The sequence below is a fragment of the Vigna unguiculata genome, chromosome 3, assembly GCF_004118075.2.
Source record: "Vigna unguiculata cultivar IT97K-499-35 chromosome 3, ASM411807v1, whole genome shotgun sequence".
In the NCBI taxonomy this organism is placed as follows: Eukaryota; Viridiplantae; Streptophyta; class Magnoliopsida; order Fabales; family Fabaceae; genus Vigna; species Vigna unguiculata.
The window spans coordinates 60,520,466-60,540,496 of record NC_040281.1 but is presented as its reverse complement, the minus strand read 5'-3'; the positions used below and the strand labels follow the sequence as shown (position 1 = coordinate 60,540,496).

The following is a 20,031-nucleotide window of genomic DNA, read 5'->3' as shown; positions in this document are numbered from 1 at the left end:
ACTGTTAAAAACAAACAAAAATCATCTAGAACATATTATTGCAAGGTATGGTCGGGTAGATCCATAAGCATATGAATGTGTAGTCAACGTAACTATAACGCTCAATGACCCCACTAGAAATATTGTCCCGAATGAACTACAGAAGATACATGCAATGATGCATATTATATTCAGTGTGACATGTATCAATATACGCCATATAAGCTTTGAAACTCCATTATAAAAAATCCAAAACTAATAATAATACACTATTCTCTTCCACCCTGTCTGTTTCGTTTTTAAATAGAGAGCACGGGTGTTTCCTGTTCTATTTCATTTGAATCTAGGCTACAATAAATTATGAAGAACTCACTTTCAGTAACAGTCGAATGATCCTATCCTATACTGCAGCTGTTTCTCGATCCTCTTTTCTACTGAACACTCTATATGTGTTGGCCATATAAAGGAGTAACTAATTTACATGTCAAATAAGTCACACAACAAAAGACCACAAAATTTGAGTATTCAGAGGTATTTTTAAGGCAATGCCGTATAGCAAATCTTTGCAATGTACGATCTCAGATATTTCATCAATCTTCTCTGAAGAATGAACTCAGTTAGCACATGTAGCAAACCTCCAGGATTGCATTCTCTGAAAAACTATGGTTTTGAAAGTGAATGACCCTTTCCAAGCCAAGAAATTGTCGTAACCTTTTCAACGCCAACCAAATAGTCTTCGACCATAGTGCGCAAACTAGATTTGAGCAAAGAGTATTTCATTCCATGTATCAGGAACACCAGGCAAACACCAGTGTAAGCAATCCTGCACACCAGGCTTTGCTGTAATACTGAACCGTGATATATGAGCCTCATCCCTGAGCTGAGAAACAGCTGTTATGTCTAAGAGTCTAACACCTGTTCCCTTTACTGCATGTGCAGCGCCTTGATCACTGGACTCTTCTTCCAATATTTCTTTTCCAACAGACATTGGTTTGGTGTTGTCACAACTGCCTCCTGTGTTCCAGTCCCCACCAAAAAAATGCCTAGGAGAGATGGTTCGAAAGAATGCTTTAAGACCTGGATATTTTGGAAGCTGTGAATTCACCCAACTAACAATGCTGTGGATTGTAAGATTCTTGGCACCCCAAATCACTGCTATCTTCTTATCAGTATTTGGCACACCACCAACATGCATTACCCATCGATTAGCATTGAGCTTTCCACGATTCCAGTGGTGACCTGTGTTGAGAACCAATACATCGAACTTGTGGAGATACTGGCGCAAGAACGCTGGTGGTCGATCGAGATGCATTGCATAATCCGTGTTAGGGTTGTTTATATCAATAGGTTCAACATCACAAAGGATTGCAGACCAGTAGTACAGGATGGTCGTATTAGTGCTTGAGAAGCGAAATGCCCACCCATTAGGACGGGCAGAACCATCAGCTATAGTCAATCCATACTCCCTCCCCACATCCTCAACATGAAGCTTATCCTTACCACCAGAGATCATGCACATTAAAGACTGGAACTGTTGTCGCCCCAATGAGTCTCCAACAAAAGCTAGAGTTTTGTTTCGCATCCTGAAAGCACAAGAATTATCATCAATTGATCTTATGTTTATTGACTTCTTCTCTGTTGAACCCAAAAACAAGCAAGTAAAAAACTGAATGTAGATGAGAAAGTTCGGGGATGTTTGTTTTCTAAATCAGAGGAAACCTACAAAGGTGAAAAAAAAAGGCAATCTAGGAGCACCCTATGCCTGAATATCTTTTGAGTGAATCTAAGGGTAAAAGGAATTGAAAAAACACAATGTTCAGCACGAAATCATACTCAATTACACAAAAGCTCAACCTATACTTCTATATATGGATGAATGAAATACCTTCTCAAGAATTTAGAACCTTCAAATTCCTCCATTTGACAATCCTTGGGTTGCCATCGAAGCCTCTCATATTCAAAATCGGTACGCTGCATCAAGCGACAAGCCCACATTGTTGATAGCCACTGTTTGCAACCAAAACCTGAATATAAGGGTCGATTTTTGTCTGGGACCCATTTTCCTCTTGCATAGTTACAGACTGGATAAAGGGTCAACAAGGAAAGATACATTAGTTATCAATACTTGCAAATATTGTTCATTAGTCTAACAAATGTACAAGGTATGTCCCTCCAGCAGAAGAATTTTTTTTTTTTGGATGATAGCGCAAACAGGAGCAGTAATTTAGAAAGTTTAAGCCAGGTTGTCTAATACGTGAAATTCGTTTTCACAGGAATAATATATAACTATACCAACATACTCAAAGTTGTGACTGAGAATTGCCAGAATAATAGGTAATTCTCTTACAAATAAGAAAAAAAGAAGTCAATAACCTAATTACAAGATAATTATAAATTTTTTTCAACAATTCTGTAGTAAAAGTGGTTTCTTATAAGTTAGGAGATGCCCTTCATTACGAAGCTCATATTGGAAAATAAGTAGAAGAACAAAAATCAATTTTCCTCTACCAACCTGCCTATTTGGCCCATCTCAAGAACCAATTCCTCTTATCGTGACACATTCTAACTTAAAATCAGAACCTGAAAATAATTTGAACACGAATTCTAATTGTGTTTAACAGTTCAAAATTAGTTCCATAAAATTAATTTTATTCAACCTCCAAACAAATGGATCTAATGTTTCAAGTTTTCTTAGAAACAATTAAATAAACTAAGTTACTAAAAAAATCCAGAGATATTCTTGAAAAGGAATATCATTTTATAAAATGAGTTTAAAAGCATATATTGACTTTCGTGCAACTCATACCAAGGAGAGAAACTCAGGGAAGAGTTGGTAGATGAATGGCAAAAAGACCTATACCTTTACTTTCTGTAGAATTTTCCCATTTGTTGTCTTTCCCAACGATTGAAGAGCTTGTTTGTGGAGAATTCGTCACAGAATCCTTTCTATGCTCCTGTTCTTGTTTCAAAGTTTTCTCCTCCTTAGCTTCATTAGTGGTCTTTTCCTTTGCCAATGATTGGCCATCTTCACCCATGCTTTTCCCAGAAGAGGTTTGTGCAGGAACCATCAGTGATGCTCCCTTGAGATGCACTTTTTCTGGATCATCAGTGGTCTTTTCCTTTGCCAATGGTGGGCCATCTTCACTCATGCTTTTCCCAGAAGAGGTTTGTGCAGGAACCACCTGTGATGCTCCCTCAAGATGCAGTTTTTTTCCTTCATTTGCAGTATTTTCTTTTGTCAATGATGAGCCATCTTCTCCTTCATAAGAGGTTTGTGCAGGAATCTTTTGTGATGCTCCTTCAAGATGTAGATTTTCTGGTTCATTAGCTGTCTTTTCCTTTGGCAGTAATGGTGAGCCATCTTCACCATTGTTCTTCCCTGAAGAGATTTCTGAAGGAATAGTCTGTGATACTCCCTCCAGATGGAGTTCTTCTTTGTACTCATTGGTGGCCTTAGTCTTTGCCAACAATGAGTCATCTTCACCCAAACGAAGATCTGGTGATAGCACCTCGACTGAATGAGTAGTAACTAAATGATCTGCACACATGTAAAACAAGCCTTCCAAAAATCAGTACTGAGATCAAACAATGCAAAGGGCTCTATTTAGTATGGACCTTCAAATCCTAGGTACAAAATCAAAGCCTGATAATTGTTTGGTCTGGAAAATATTAATGTTTAAGAAACATTAACAAGTCACACACCTTTACCTAATAAATATTTATATTTTTTTCACATCGACAGGGTATAATATGAGTAAAAGTATTTCTCAAAAATAACAGTTATATAAATGGAAGTAAACCTGAAGAGAACTGCAGAGGTGGTGTTTCAGGAGGAAGAAAGGTATTAAGACCAGGCATTTTCTCCCATGACCAAAAAATGATAGTTGCAGACATGAGAACAATAGAAATAAGTGAAATTTCTTTACCCCTTAATCCATTAAAGCCTACCTTCATCCTGCATAACCATTAAATTACAAATAAAAAGGAAGTGAAAAAGATAAGGACAAACTCTCAGTTTTGAAAATGAGCTGAAACTCATCAGTGGCCTAGAATCTATGGCAGAAATATCCAAAACAATGTTCTAACAAGAGAGAACAAAATAACTACTTTCAGTCAACACATCACATAGACTAGACACTAAAAGCATGTCCACGATGTTAGCAAATCCTAACAAACTGCTAACAATACAAATAGTCTAAAGCAGTAACTATTTCTTTGGCAGGTTAATCTTAATCTTGCGTTGTCAATATTTCACTTTTCATCTCTCCCCCCTATGCAATTTAATTTGCTTCTAGTCCAACATAGCACACAAGAAAGCGATCCAAACTAACACTTCCCACCGCAAAACTTGTTCTCTTCCCCGTCTATTATGCGTCACTCGCCATCTCAATTGTGAAATTCAGATACGTTACTGCGATCCATATAATGCACTTACTTTACATTTGTAAGAAACACAATTTACAAAGGCACTATAATAGAAAAAGAAAAGCAAAGATTGATGTTATGTGGGACAATTTGCTGCATCAAAATCAGGACAAGTACATGGAACTACGAACATACAGAGGAACCCTAAAATAAAAAGACCAAAAAAAACAAAAAGTTTAAGAGCTAGCTAGCAATCTATGAGAAACGCAAATAAAATAACAATGAATGAGGCGAGTTCGTAAAAGATGAGGATGAGAATTTCACCTGTTTGGGATGAACATGGAAAGTGTGATTTGCAACGATGCTGAATCTCCAAGAAATGAGAAGCCAAAATGGCAGAATGTTGGAATGAAGAAAATAAAAAAGAAATGAGGAGAATGAGAATTTTGGGAAAAGAGAGGAAAATGCGAATCTGTGGATAACTAATAAATCGGAACAGCGGGGATCGCGGCCAGACATTAAGTTTAAACTCGGATTATTTTTTTATTAGCCTTAATTAAGTTAGATATATTATGTTATTATGTCACTCATTGATTAGGTGGACTCATTAATCAACTTTTAGTCACGTGACAATCAACGTTTATTCGGTGATGGTAGCCTTGCTCCATAACCCAATTCACTTTATTGAATAACCTATATAAAATAATTCTACAATAATAATAATAAAGGTTCAATTAAGTTTTAATTTTGTCATTTTAGATATATTTAGCTAGGCTTTTATTAATTTTTTGTTGAGGTGGATAGTCATTTTTTTTTATTTTTTAATTGAAAATATGTTATTTAAGTTTTCTATTTCTACTAATTAAATAATGTGACTGTTATTTAATTTTATTTTGATTGTTTTTTTTTTGAAGTGTTAAAAAAATTATGTGATTTTGTGGTTAATAAAATATAACATTATTATATAAAATGATTGTTTTATTATTTTAGCTCAATTGAAAATCAATTTAACGAAGTATGTGGCTTGTGAGTCAAGTATGTAACATAAATGAGGTTAACATTCAATGTTATGATAATAATGGTAGTTCAAGTGATAAAGTTGTCTAATAAACCCACAATTTATAGTTTGATTGAGGAAGAATTTAGATTGGTTTTCTCTTACAAGGAGTTTGGGTATTCAAGATGTCCTTTTGGATATTCAGAAATTTTGGATATCCAGAAACTTTTTATAGCAAAAAATAAAAATTTGATCAACTATGATATTTAAAGATGTAGTTTGTCCTTTTTTTCAACTTTGGTTGGAAGGTCCTTCTAAGTTGATCGTCGACCTCTTTCATTTTCTTTCTTACTTGGTCTAAAAAATCTCGTATTAACTATTGTTACTAATTGTCTCTCCTTCATTATGTCTCTTTTGATGTATTCAAAGGTTATTCATTCAATTAACATAAAACTCATTTATTATATTAGCATTTAACCTACTAATTCAATCCACCTTAAGTATATCTCCCTTAACCTTAGCTTAAAAGAAAGTAAGGCTAAAAGGATCTTTTTCAAATACTAACTCAATTGACATTGGGTCTAACGTCACAAAACCAAATCAATTTTCTCTCCTTTGGAAGTTTTCACTTGATTGAAAGAAAGTTATTATTCATTATCTTTTCTCTGAAAAATATTTCTTAAGTATTGAAATGATGCTCAAAGGACAAATTTCATCACTCAAGTGTTAATTCATAACTTGATCAAGAGAGACAAAGTTAATTATATTTCAACTAGGAAAAGGTCATTAAAGTCAAAGATATCTCATTGAAATTATACCTCTTTATTTTAGAAACTCATGTTGTGACTTTTAAATACATGGTTGAGATGGTGATGTTTGAATGACATGTTCTTTATATCATTTTGATGATAAGATGTGAATAAAATTAATGTATATGAATTGAAATATATAACGATTAAATTAGTTGAAAATCATATATACTTTCCAAAAAGATTTGATTATATATTTATTTAAAAAAAATGTCAATGCAATCCTTCCACTAAATTAACATTAACATTACATTTTAAAACTTTAGTTATATTCTATGAGAATTCCCTATTTATTTTTTATTTTTTTTTTCTCTCTCCACCTTTCACCACCTTCCTCTACCTCCCACTACCATCTACAGAGAACCACCCCATATTGTTCCATCCTCCTAAATATGGTATTTTTTTTTTCTCAAACACCTCGTATGCATCCCAACGAATCCAAATTTGAAGTAGATAATAACCAACACAATGCAAACAAACACATGTAAATCTAACCCAAGTTTGACAACAACATTAATCATAGAAATCCTAAGAGAGGGACAAATGAGAAAAAGGGAAAAGGGTGGTGGCGAAGGAAGGAAAAAAGGGAAAGAAATGGTGGAAGGTGAACGCCGGTAAAGGGAATGAAAAAAGAATGAAGGTGGTGAGAAGTGGAGGAACATAAAACAAGTAAGCAAAATTCTGATACATCACACTTTCATATGTCAATTTAATTAAAGAGACACATTAATTTAAAAAAAAAATAGAAACCCAATTGGATATATAAATATAGAAAAGAAATTGAATAAAAACCTTAAATATAAAAATGAAATAACTAATTAAGCTCAATGTATAATTAATAAATATTAATTACTGTGAGACGACGTTCATGAATAGAAATAATTAATTTTTAAAACATAATATATATATATATATATATATCATAAACAATAATAAATCATTATGGGACTCGAACTTTATTTTATTGCAAATCTCGAACTTTTTGAATAGATACTTTTGGTTCTATTGAATATGTCTTCGCCACTTGATATTGGATGTGAGACACTTGGGGTTATCTGCAGGAAGAACTCCAACAATGAAGTCAGTCAAAGCTCTCCTAGTGAAATCTCACATTATGCACTAATGAAATGTGTACCTTTAATAGCTGGGGTTCATTCTTATTTATAAAATATTAACCTCGTTTTCATTTGTTTAGACCATGGTTTTGGCCTAAATTACTTCTTTGGTGACCTAATGTTTTATTGGGCTTGTGTGGGCCTGGTTGGGCCCAGGTTTTGGGTTTAACACCTTTTTCATAATATCTTTAATTGATTTTTCCTAAGTTAGAATAGGCGGCCTTATTGACTACGAGAAGGTCGTGTAGTTACTAAACATGGCTTTCATATAGATGTTTGTTTCATTGTGTGATATCCTTTTAGATTCGACAAATACTTATTAGTAAGCGACCTTTAGGATTGGAAATTTTCCTAAGTTAGCGATCGACTCCGAATATATTTACCACTGCGGCTAGCTTGGTGTTGGTTAGTGGTCAACTCCGAATATATTTAACATAGCGGCTAGCTTGATTGTTGGTTTATAACAGTTAATTGTGACCACTATGGTACAATATATATATATATATATATATATATATATATATATATATATATATATATATATATATATATATATATTAAGATGACTACTATATAATATAAAATTATGAAAAATGCATTTCCATTATTTAATTCAAAAATAAAATTTAAAAGTGTGTATGTCATTCATAAAGAAATGAGTTACTATATTTAATCTTTCAAAATAAATTTTAATTTTGTTATATAACATTAATTTTATGAAAGAGTCATGTGCCATTATTTCTCGTTGTCTCCCTTTCAGCTGGCCCAATCTACATCTGGTGAGATTTTTTGCCACCTGTGTGCTATTGCGTTATTTTTATTGTTGGATCTCATAAATGTTACATGCGAAAGTTCACAAACCTTAGGATAATATGCGGCTATTTATCCTTCATGGTTTCTGATAACAAATTTCTCATTTATTTTGAGGGAATGCATTATCAGATGATTATGACAGAGTTTCATTTCACATTTGTTGAGGGTAGAACGAAATTGACAAGTATGTTATGGAATATCACTGCTAAATTTACATTATCTAATTTTTCCTGTTACAGTGAGAAGTAATAGCAGTAGTATTAAGTGATGTGCCAATTGATTAAGGTTGTCTTTCTTCGAAAACTACAAACTCTTTCAACACAGAAATCTAGTTCCAGATCTGACAATGGAAAAAAGGGTTAGAAAAAATTATAATATCAAGGACAGTACAGTATACTCCTTTTTTTTGGTGCAGTACATGCATCTTTTTACATATCATAAGATGCCTGATACAAAGTGAACACACCCTTATTAATGAAAAGCTGAAGCTGTCAGTTACCAATTCTATGCACACTGCAATCTTCTTTTTAATGAAGTAGAAAAACTGAATTCATAGAAAACATTACCTTCCCACATGATCACCAAACTTTTTGATAATCATTGCAATCAGTTGCTACATTCACCTGCATAACCATTTCCATATTGACCACTTTGTGCACATTTATTAATTATCCTTGGAAATGAAGCACTTCAGAATCACAAAGGTAAGCATGGATATGATATTGAAGAAGACTGATTCAACATCATGCTTATACTGGCTTAAATCTTCTTGTTTGGTTACTATAAACCCTTTACTTTGTAGATATGCTTATAATCCATACTCATTACCTGATGTAAAATGACCAGAAAGACTCATCAGAAGCATCATAGCCAAAAGAAGCTTGATGGGTTGCTTGCCAATATAGAATAACACACAAAATAGCACTCCTTTTGAGGCGTCAGATACAGAGAGAGGACAGGAAAATATCATCAAGAAATAAGTCTGCCCATCTCCGAACTTCATTGTGCACACTGTCTGTTTGATAAATTGTTGAAAAGTAGTGAGAAACTACGTTTAGACGAAGTGTTGAAACTACATTAGTTTTTCAGTTAGAAGTTACACCTTGAGTGAGAAACCAAGTTAGCATGCTTGTAACTGCATCTATTATTAGCACACCAAAATGAAAGTAGTGGAGAGAGAGAGACCAAGTTTGATGCTAAAAGCACTCTCAAGAATTACACAACATCATACAATCTATAAACCTGGTTCAAACCTTTTGAGAGATTGATAGTCGGTGGCTGCATTCAAAATAGGAATATTCAAGTGACACCTTAAAAATCTGTACTCCATAGCAGATTGCCAGCAGAACCCTTTGGTTCTGGATATGATGAGTGTTGCAGTCATGGGGCCAACCACATGGACCAGGGGTCTATTGGCCTTCAATTTTATGCCTACTGGCAAGGAAATCACTAACTCCAGATTTTGACTCAACCTAAAATACCATGTTGAAAGAGACCAGTGCAGGTTGCTCACAAATCACTAACAGACACTACTTCAATATTTTGTCTCCAACCATGTACAGAAAGTCTTGAAAGTAATATTAATGCATGCATCTCAAAAGGCACCACTCTTTGATGTATCATTTGTAGCACTGGTCCCAATGGGAAAAGATTCCTTCCCTTCTTATCGATTACAGTCTTACTCTTGTTGGTGAATGGAAGTTCAAGGTCTATTTTCTTCACGCATATTTTCTTTCAGACACAATTCTGTTTGAGGAATAATTGAATAAGAAATATAAACACCTCTTCCAATGGGAGACTTGTATTCTGGTTTGTCACGTTATGTGGACTAATCTCTTCTGCAGGTCCTGGTCTTCTGCAGAGAGAAGGAGTAGTTTCACCTAAATATCACGATGGCAACTTCTCGATGTGTCTACCTCAGTCTAGAATTGCACATGGCTAATTTGAAGTCGTTGTGATCGATGTCATTTTCATACAATGAATGAGATAGTCATTTAGGAGCAATCTGATTTCCAAGCTTCAAAGGCCACATCTGCCACTTGCTTAAGGCATGTTTGACGAACTGTCGCATTTAAAGATGAACCACAGTAAGTAAAACACCTCTCTAGTATCAACTTCAAAGGAATAAAAGGTAACAAAACTGTCTAAACATGAAAACTCCCAGCTCATAATGAGAATTATGCCATGTCTTCTTGTCAGTGAGAGTTTCATGACATGAAAACCCCTTATATTCTTTTAGCGCTTCATTGCAAAGATGGAGAGAATATAATATGCATTTGGTAGTAGTGGTTGCTTTTGGTGAGCAAAATATAAAAGTGAATGTGCATCTCGAGTAAACTTGGAGGGCGGGTCCTTAGCCACATACAATGAAGTTCTGTTTCGAGGAAAGTCAACCAATGATTCATTGACCAGTTCATGTTTTTCCTACCTCGGAATCTACTAATCAACAGTTAAACACATGGAAGCTACTTGATTTTGGTGTGAACTGTTTTTCTCTAATAAATTTGATGGCTGGCTCATATCTACATTAATTGAACAACGTGACACTTTAAAAAGCAGGTGGATAAACCAGAATAGAATGGCGGGTGCAGTTGAAAAATAACCATACCAAGTTCAGTTCGAACATTTAATAGCACTAACTTTGTATCACACGTCACGCCTACCTTAAGGACCAAATTAAAATTATAGTCACTGCTTCAATAGTAAAGACACAACCCATCAATCCATAAACACACCCACAGAGACATATATTATATTATATGTATGAAATGTTTGATTGCACGCCTGCATAAGTCGAGAAGAGACATAAAATAAATTAAGACAACAATCTGTTTTTCACATGTGAAAATAATTGGCAATGAATGCCTACAAGTTAGCAAATAACGATGAATAACACGACCACGGATCGAAAGAAAAGAAACTTCCTTGGCATATACGTACAAGTAACTATATTGTAATTGGCGACCAAGTGAAACGAATTTCGATCAAAATTGAGTCAAATGCTTCCTAGAGTGGACATTAAACTCATTTCTTGCCCAGAAAAAAAGATATGTACCTAATTACCAAAAATGTACGAGACACAGAGGAGTGAGATGGCACAGGTTTGGAGGCCTACAACAAGTAACAGTCCCATTATATTTTCTAAGTTTCTGTTTATCGGATTAACAAGATAAACTAAAAGGGTTAAAAAATCAGAAAAATGTGGCCAAATGAAACAAAGTGAGAGCGATCTACTACCAGACAATCTCGCTGGTTGTCCATGCTGCGATATGCTTGGAGAGACACGTGGCAACAGAAAACACCAAAGTGACAAGTTAAAAGGTGGTGAGTGACTCATGTCTAATCCATTTGAAGGAGCCTGATATTATATATGAATATGAGGCGTATTTATTTATACTAAGAAATAAGTTATTGTTTGTGTGACACAGTTTTCTAACATTAGTTTGTTAGCATAGGACAACACAAATCTGTGTTGACTCACTCTCTTCTTCCCTCAACACATCATTATTAAGAGAGAGAGGGTGTGTGTGATCTTGCAAGTTCTGTTCCGGCAACACCAACAAGGCATGGCAATTTCAGGGTCAGAGACTCAGAGTTCGTCCTCACTGAAAATTGTGTCTCAGGTGGAAGTGGAGTGCGTGAAATGCGACTCGTGCGGGTTCACAGAGGAATGCACCCCTGCGTACATCTCGAGGGTGCGTCAGAGGTACCAGGGTCGGTGGCTCTGTGGGCTGTGTGTGGAGGCTGTGAAACACGAGGTGGTAAGATCAGAAAGTGTCATCACCACCGAAGAAGCCCTGGACCGCCACATCACTTTCTGTAGAGAGTTCCGATCATCCACCGTTCTCAACGAAACTGAGCACCCCATCTTCGCCATGGGACGCCTCCTCCGCCGGAGCCTCGATTCTCCCAAGCCGCTCCGATCGAACTCTACGGGAGCTCTCGGGGTTAAAACCCTGCAATTGATTCGATCCGAGAGTTGCTTCTCTTCAATCTCCGGCTAAAAGGTCTGTTTTTTTGTTTTTAGACTCTTGCAGTTGCAGGTTAAGCATGAAGCATAGAATTGGAACCTCTGTGTGTAAGTGTTTTTCTGTGACTGTGACAGATTTTAGAAATCTATAACAAAGGCTCTAACACTGGCCCTTTATGTTTAGATTGGTTCAGGGATTTATCCCGTGATGACTTTAGTACTAGTTCCTTTTTCCTATGATCTTTAATGTATATACAGATTGATTATCAAATTCTTAAAGTCAGAGTTCTTCTAATCTGTTTGCCTTCTCTGTGTTTTCTGGAAAAAGAAAATTTGAGTTACATTTGTTTCGGTGTGTGATTATTGAAGTAAAAATGAAATTTTGATTGAAATATAATACTGGAAGCTCGTAATAAAACATCCTATAGAGCATAAAACTTGATGAATGTTCGAGCAGGATTTTTGTTTCTCCATTCTGGTTCAACTTATTTCCGTGTGCTGTTAACTTGTTATGTTTAATTTTGGCATTGGGGTTGTAAAGGAGATCTGCTTTAAGGAAATAAAGCTGAAAAGTCTTGCAACTGCTGAATTTGAATCAGAACAGAAGAAAAAGACAGCGCAAAGTTGCGATTATGATGGCTGGCTCAAGGCTCAAGCAGTCCTGAAAAGGAACCATTTTTTTCTTTCATTGGCTATAGCTGTATGCTTAAAGAATATGAGAATCTTCAACCTTTTCCAAGCTAATAATTCCAGGTGTGCTTAGCTGTTTGTGTCAATTGGCAGCATGGCCATTCAACAGTGATGCCTCCATTTTGATGATGATAATAATAATAATAATAAAAAGAAAAAAGAAATTAAGGAAAGTTGTTTAATCGGGGGCATTTTGCATGAGAGATATTTACAGAGGAGGAAGGTGCAGGGAAATTTCCCTACAGTGAAAGAGCCATCACTTTTGTTGGAAAAGTTTAGCATTTCCAAGCTACAAAAAGTTTAGATTAGAATTTGCGTCACAGAAAAAATGCACTGGACTGGAGTGGAGTGAAACTGCACAAAGTTGCACATCTTTCATCTTTTGTTCCTTTTCTTGTGTTTCTATCTGAATGCCTTGTGATGCATTGCCTTTTTCATACCCGAATTGCATTGCTTTGCAATTCATGCATTCAGGGGTGTAACATTTTGTAACTTTTACAGTGCCATCATCCACTTGAAACCTTTGCCATTAGTATTTTTATCAGAGCACACCATTCTCAAAGAACATCATGGTTGTGTTGTGTCTGATGTGAATCTTCGGGGTGCATCTTCTCCAGGAGTTTTCTGCAAATTGTAACATCATATACACCGAAACCGACAAAGATCATAATGGGGTCAGTGTACACATCCAACAAATCGGAATATTATTAATTACATTATATGTCGTTTTATTGCCATTTGCGTGTTTTTATTGAAGACTTGAAGAACGTAAAAAGATAAAAATATTTAAACAAGAGCTCATTCACTTTACGTATCTTCCATCCCGTTAACTTTGCTCTAACACATATTCAAAGTTTGTGTTTACGTGTTTCGGTTAGAGTAAAATACCAAAATCATCTGCTATTTTACTACATATAGGTACATTAAAAAAATTAATAGAGTCAACGACTTACAAGGTCGCGTATTGTGGTGTCTAACAACAATTACTCAGTTACAGATCTTGATACATACCTAGACAGCATGAGGATTATCTTAATTTAATGCTAGAAAGCAGATGATAAACGAATGTTAGAAGCAAATAAGCATCGAGATGAGATGAGTTTGTTCAAAACCAGAATCAAAGGCAATAATAAATGCAAAGTATTATTCTTCACAAGGTAACAAACTACAGAAAGATTGAAAAAAAATATACACTCACATAAATACACTTGTTTTTCATGTGAAGAAGAGTATTTTCTAAGAATCATATTACCCCGTAAATTAGCGCCCTCTCTTAACAGTCCGATCCCAAACCTACAGAATAACATTACCATGTATCCGATGTAGTGTATATTTTAAAGTCTATTTATCTTTAAAAAACATCTCTTATGTAAAATTATTGGATACGGTAGGAACCTATGAAATCTGGATACAGACCCAGACACAAAGATAAAGTTAAATTGAAAAAATATAGAACACAGAACACGGTATGTATATATGTATTAGTCTTAAATTTTGAAGTAACACATTGTCAATTAACACAAAAATAAATTTAATCTATCTATCCAATATAAAGAAAAGTGAAAAATAATGATCATATAAGATTTTTTCCTTATTTTGATAATCATAATAGAAACCTACGTGATAAATTGATAAATTTATGAATTTTTTGAAAAATCATTAAATTTGTAGTTATTAACATTATATTGAAGTGATGTCAAAATTATTTTAAATAAAAAAAATATCTTTTAAATTGAACATTTTACTGACATATATATCATAAATATGTAATATGTCAGTGTCCGATATACCGAACACAATGGCGTTTCCGGTGTTCGATACACCGGTAATAATCGGAAATATCATTGTGTTCTGGTTTCATAGGTTGTAACTACAATGGTGAAGTGTTTTAGTGAATGGTATCCATCATTTGATGGGTCACCGAAATGATTTTGAATTATACAGTTTGTTTAAAAGGTAGTTTACCTAACACCCTCTGATGGTGGTCATGAAATCAATCTGCATTCTGCATGTCCACCCTCAATGGAAAAATGGCCCAGTTAATCCAATAAGGAAGAGCTTTTTAATAGCATAGCCAACTTCTGTCCCCATTTTTCTACTCGTACCATAGCTGCTAAACAGGAACTAAACGTGCGAATCATCATTGGTTTTCCTTTACGTGATTTCTGTGACCCTACATTGACCACAACGATCAATAAACATTAACGAGCTTCGAAATAAGAGACTCTTCTTTCTGTCAATTTATTTGGACACTCTCTATTACTTGAGCCCACACTTGCATATGCAGGAACAGTACAAGGACAGTGTCAGTGGCATTATGTTCAGTTTTTTATTTCACAGCAAAAAAAGGGTATGTCTAAAATAATACATAAACAAACTTTCTAACATTCTCTTTTCTGAGTCTCATTGATGCATGAAAGAAATTGAATCTTAGCAAATTGTTTTCAAAAGGTGAACATACCTTTTCATAAAGGTATATTCATCATATGTTTAAGATAATTTTGATACATCATTCATCTTAAATAAGTTTGATTTAATCTACCGGTTTGTAATTTACCCTTGTTTAATGGACAGCATGTTAATTAGTATTAGGATGAAATTTGATGTGACAAAAGGCTGCACAATTTATACTGATAATGATCTAATCTGATAGGTTTGTTTGATTTTGGTGGTATATATGTTGGGCAACGTCAATTGATTCTTAGGTGATGATCATTTAGGTGTAAAGACCATGATGAAGAGTTTGACTTTCATTATCTTCATTTTCACCGTAAAATCAACATCAAAGCCCAATTTTCAGCGCACGAACAGTGCTGGATCATCCCGTCAAGGAAAAAGAAGCTCTTGAAGAAGCTAAACCCAAAGCAAAAAAGAAAAACAAAATCAGAAAGGTGGAATCTCTGAAGTGGAGGCCACCATATTTTGTCCTAGAACCGATGGAAACATTTGAATGCAATATAGAAAAACCAAGACTTGTACGGAAAATAATCATACCAATTACGTATGTCATTTAGTTTGCCCATTAACTCAGGATTTAAGTCTAACACCTATCTTTAGTCAAAATCTTCAAACATATCAACTTAGGACTAAAATAAATCTTAGAATGTGATACAATAACTCCAAATATCTCGTCAGGACAGACTACTTTTATATATTCATGATAGTGTAATTTAAATTTAATTTAACTCTAGAAATAGTCTAGCTTATAAAATAAAATTTGTACACAAACTTCTAATATATATAAGAAGTTTCCCAATTAATCTGAATGAAGTTTGACGAATTAATTGAGACGTTGAGAACATTCCTTTTTCTAAATATTGATTATAAAAAATAAAAAGAAATTTTCTTTTTTAATCATTGTTAATAATTAACGATATCACTATCTTTTTATTTTTATTTTTTACGTTTCATCAATCTGTTAAATTTCTAATAAGCTGAATTGTTGTTACTTTAAAACTTTTGTATACGTCATTATTCCGTTAGAGATTTAACATATTAGCAAAATGTGTTAAAATTGAAAAACTTTATGATACGGGTCGGGAAAGAAAATTAGTGGTAGAATTCATAAAATAACATTCAAATTTAAAAGTGTCCAACGAATCATATTTAGAAGTGTTAAAACGAATCATCCAACTCAATTCATCACGGATTATAATAAGTTAACCCAACCTACCATTTATTAGAGAGTTCAAGAAATTTGAGTTCAACTTGATTTATTACAGATTGATCAGTTAAACGTGTTGACTCACTTAACTTAAAAAATACATTTTTTTTCCATCTAACATTTTTTTTAATATGTAACCAGAATTCAATAAAGTCCAAACATATTTTAAAAATTTGTTTCTTATCATTTTAGAAAATAATAACCTAAATCATAATCTAAATAAAATCAAAATATACCTTACTACCTTAAGAAGAGAAATAAAATAACTAATGAAATAAGTGACAAAGGTAGAGAGTCACTGAGGTGACATGCATGGACGCGTGAGCCTCTCTCCCATTTTTTAAAAGGAAAATTTTACTTATGTTTTTGGTAGGTGGAGTAAGTTAAGAGAGGAGTGTGATTTATATATTTTTTTTCCTAACTAGGTTGGTGAGCTAACCTAACTAACCATTGTTCAATTTGGATGAGTCGGGTTCTTAGTGCATGAATCCATTTTTGGTCCATAGTGAAATTTACAATTTTTTTTAACCCAACCCAACTCGAATTCGTAATAAACTATATTGGCTTACGAGTTTTAACCCACAACTCTATTCAAATAATTTTGTAAATAATTGCAACCCATAATTAAAAATTTGAGAGTATGCACAAAGAAATTGTTGAGATGTTGGAAGTAAAAGCCATATTTACAATATCAAGCATAGCCCTTTCCATGGGCCATTAAAGTAACGGTCCACATTGCTTGGAGCCCATTTCCCTGCAAGCAATCGAATTCATGGATTTTGGGATGCATCTCAAAACTCCAAAAAAATAAGTACATACATAAACCAGCAATAAAAAAAACCAGTCGTATAAAAAAATATATAAACAATTTGCGCGTCATATATTTTTAAATTCTTATAATATTATTTCATAATTTTTTTTATTTTAAAATAGTGAATACATTATTTTCTGAATAGAAAGCAAAAAGGAAAATTATTAAGAAAAAGTTGCAGAAGGATATTGTTACCTTTTTAATACGCTGTTCCCTTTCTGCAAGGACCGAAACAAGAAAAACAATTAAAGAAGGATGTTTCTTTTATTTAACAAGACAAATTCAATGTAAGACAAACTCCTCTAATACGAGGAAAACTGCCTTAATAGCCACATTTCTCCGCAATATACAAGACAAATTAATCGTAAACTATTTGATGATTCTTTTCTCAGAAATTCTTCAATCACAATTTGGTTATGTGATGAGTTCTGAATTCAGCAGTGGGTAGATTCCCCATAAATGTGATCAAGAATAGCTATGACTCCAAAAACAAAAGCTTGATCCATCCCAGGTTTCACCACCACATGATACAAATCCTTGTTTTCCACCAACTCCTCCACCTCCTTCATCACCCTCACCTAATAAACAGATCATGAATCACCACATTTAAGCAACAACTCAATGCTACTTTTATCTGATATACACTGTGTTATGCATATTCTGAACTCAACAAACCCATACCTGTGCTACCTCGTTGCCTTTTGAGTCTACAATGCTACAACACTTGTCCGGGAAATACCCACTGATCTTAAAATCACACCCTCTGTTCCTCGTAAAGATTCTGATTGCCTTGTTCTTAAACAAACAAGAATTGGGTTCTCTCAAGCTGAAAACTAGTTTCCGTGTTCCTTCGTAGTCTAAACTGTAACCTTTCCACTTCTTGTAAATGCTCAAGGCCTCAACTATGCCTCCCTGCACATTTCATCAAAGTTAACTTTTTCGATGTTATTTTCGTGAACTTTAAGTTTAATTCACTCTTACAAAATCGATGATAAATATATACCTTCCGAAGCATGAGAAGCAAAGCGTCTCCATCTCCTTCTCTGAGGATCAAGTCTCCCTTTTTGCCACGAACACCACAACCATCGACTCTGAACAAAACCCTCTGGCCACTAGAATCCATCACCACAAAACCACCACCATTCACCACGTGTGGCCTCTTCCTCACCACATGCACCGTCTGAGACGATGAACAGTACAGTTTCCCAACGATCGGCGTCGTGTTTGTGTTCGCAGTCATTGGATCTTGCTCCTCGAATCGTGTCAAGAAAACAAAAACCAAAACGATCAAGTTTGGTGATAAAAGAAAAAAGGATCAAGTTCTCTCCCTTCTTTTCCTTCTTTGTATTGTAGCTTTCAGAATCTCTACCAGTCACGGATTGTGATAGCTTGTGGAGTTAGATGGAAGTGTGTGGCTTTATTTATGTCACCATATTGTTGAATTCTCGATGAGGATTATGATGTAGAAACAAGCACCTTAGGGAATATGAGTGTTTTTAATGCTATCTTGCACGTCTCAAATTTAAGAAAAAAAGTGAATACCTTTTATGGGTACATAATAGTGATAGCAGTATATAACAGAGTGGCCAATTCCCCTTCACTTTCAGTAAACCCAGCTCAATATCTCTGTCTCTCAATCATGCCGTGTGCCACTTCTTTTCATTCTCACTGTCTTTCTCTTCTTCTCTTTCTTTCTTCACTTCTTCATCTTCCTTCACACTGTAATGTATGATTTTGTTATCATTTTTTATTTGTGCATATTACTCTAGGAAATTTAGATTTTTGTTTGTAAACACAAAAATGTCAAAGCCTACTGGGTTTGATCCATTCTTCTTTTAGTAAAGTTGAAGCAGTGACGTATGATTCATGCACACGCTTAGTGTCGGGATTCTTGTCTACGTGGCTGCCTTCGGTTGGCTCCTTTTTCAGTTATCTAAACCTTGGACCACAAACACAAAAACGGCTATGTAGGTTATATTTTTTTGTTGGATAAGATCATGTGTCTTAATCATAACATATTGATTAGGTGATCTTATAGAGCTTGCCTTGTGTAATTAATTAAATATTGATCCTTTTAGTTATGTGATTAATGATTCGTGATTATACTTTACAACTTTTACTATAAATGAGACAAACCACAGTGAATAATAATCAATGACCAAGATTCCTTTTTAAAGACTGTTTACTTACATTATTTTTATCATCTGCATTGTTTGGGTTGATGGCTTCTTACATTTAAGTCGAAACCTTTATGGCGAAACTATAGAAAGAAATTATGCTTACGGTGTGTTCATGCTACTGAATGCTTTCTAGATTGATTCTTACCCTGTCACCATTTTTAACGTGAAAAATCTAGAAGATACAAAAGTTGACCTTCAACATAACTATTTTTTTATTTTTATCATATTTAATAATCTCATTATTTAGAATTTAAAATTTAAAATAATTTAAATATTTTTTTCATATCGGAACCTTTTTGAAAACAAAAATTATAACGAATCATAGACTTAAAATAATTCAGATATTTTTTTCTTCTTTTACACATCGAAACCCTTTTAAATGTAAAAATTATTATACGTTTACTTGCATTACAAATAATTAAAGTATCAGGGCAATTTCTCCACATATCATCAAAGAATTTTTGAGAGATTCTTTCTTTGTATAATAGATAATGGTATTATAACAATTAAATTTTGACAATTATTTTTTTATAATCTGAGTTAGTATATTTTAAGTGGTTTTAAAATATAAAAAATAAATTAAAAAAAAATTACTTAAAAAATAATAATTTAAATCGTAAGAAAAAATTGTCAAAATT

The 20,031-nt window shown here is 34.0% G+C and overlaps 3 protein-coding genes across 3 annotated transcripts; 1 reads left to right on the top strand and 2 right to left on the bottom strand.

Moving 5' to 3' along the window:
- Nucleotides 1-191: 191 nt before the first annotated feature.
- LOC114179553 (protein trichome birefringence-like 14) lies at nucleotides 192-4,867 on the bottom strand. Its single transcript, XM_028065931.1, has 5 exons — nucleotides 4,669-4,867; nucleotides 3,780-3,934; nucleotides 2,840-3,517; nucleotides 1,865-2,060; nucleotides 192-1,562 (listed from the first exon to the last, which is right to left on the bottom strand). Exons 1-5 carry the CDS (start codon nucleotides 4,683-4,685, stop codon nucleotides 734-736), a joined length of 1,875 nt encoding a protein of 624 aa, XP_027921732.1. The 5' UTR covers nucleotides 4,686-4,867; the 3' UTR covers nucleotides 192-733.
- A 6,571-nt stretch (nucleotides 4,868-11,438) lies between these two features.
- On the top strand, nucleotides 11,439-13,450 carry LOC114175329. Its single transcript, XM_028060109.1, has 2 exons — nucleotides 11,439-12,085; nucleotides 12,590-13,450. Exon 1 carries the CDS (start codon nucleotides 11,645-11,647, stop codon nucleotides 12,080-12,082), a length of 438 nt encoding a protein of 145 aa, XP_027915910.1. The 5' UTR covers nucleotides 11,439-11,644; the 3' UTR covers nucleotides 12,083-12,085; nucleotides 12,590-13,450.
- Nucleotides 13,451-17,458: 4,008 nt separating this feature from the next.
- LOC114175328 (protein LURP-one-related 6-like) lies at nucleotides 17,459-18,848 on the bottom strand. The gene is made up of 3 exons (XM_028060108.1): nucleotides 18,217-18,848; nucleotides 17,895-18,125; nucleotides 17,459-17,791 (listed from the first exon to the last, which is right to left on the bottom strand). Exons 1-3 carry the CDS (start codon nucleotides 18,451-18,453, stop codon nucleotides 17,648-17,650), a joined length of 612 nt encoding a protein of 203 aa, XP_027915909.1. The 5' UTR covers nucleotides 18,454-18,848; the 3' UTR covers nucleotides 17,459-17,647.
- Between the last annotated feature and the right edge of the window lie 1,183 nt (nucleotides 18,849-20,031).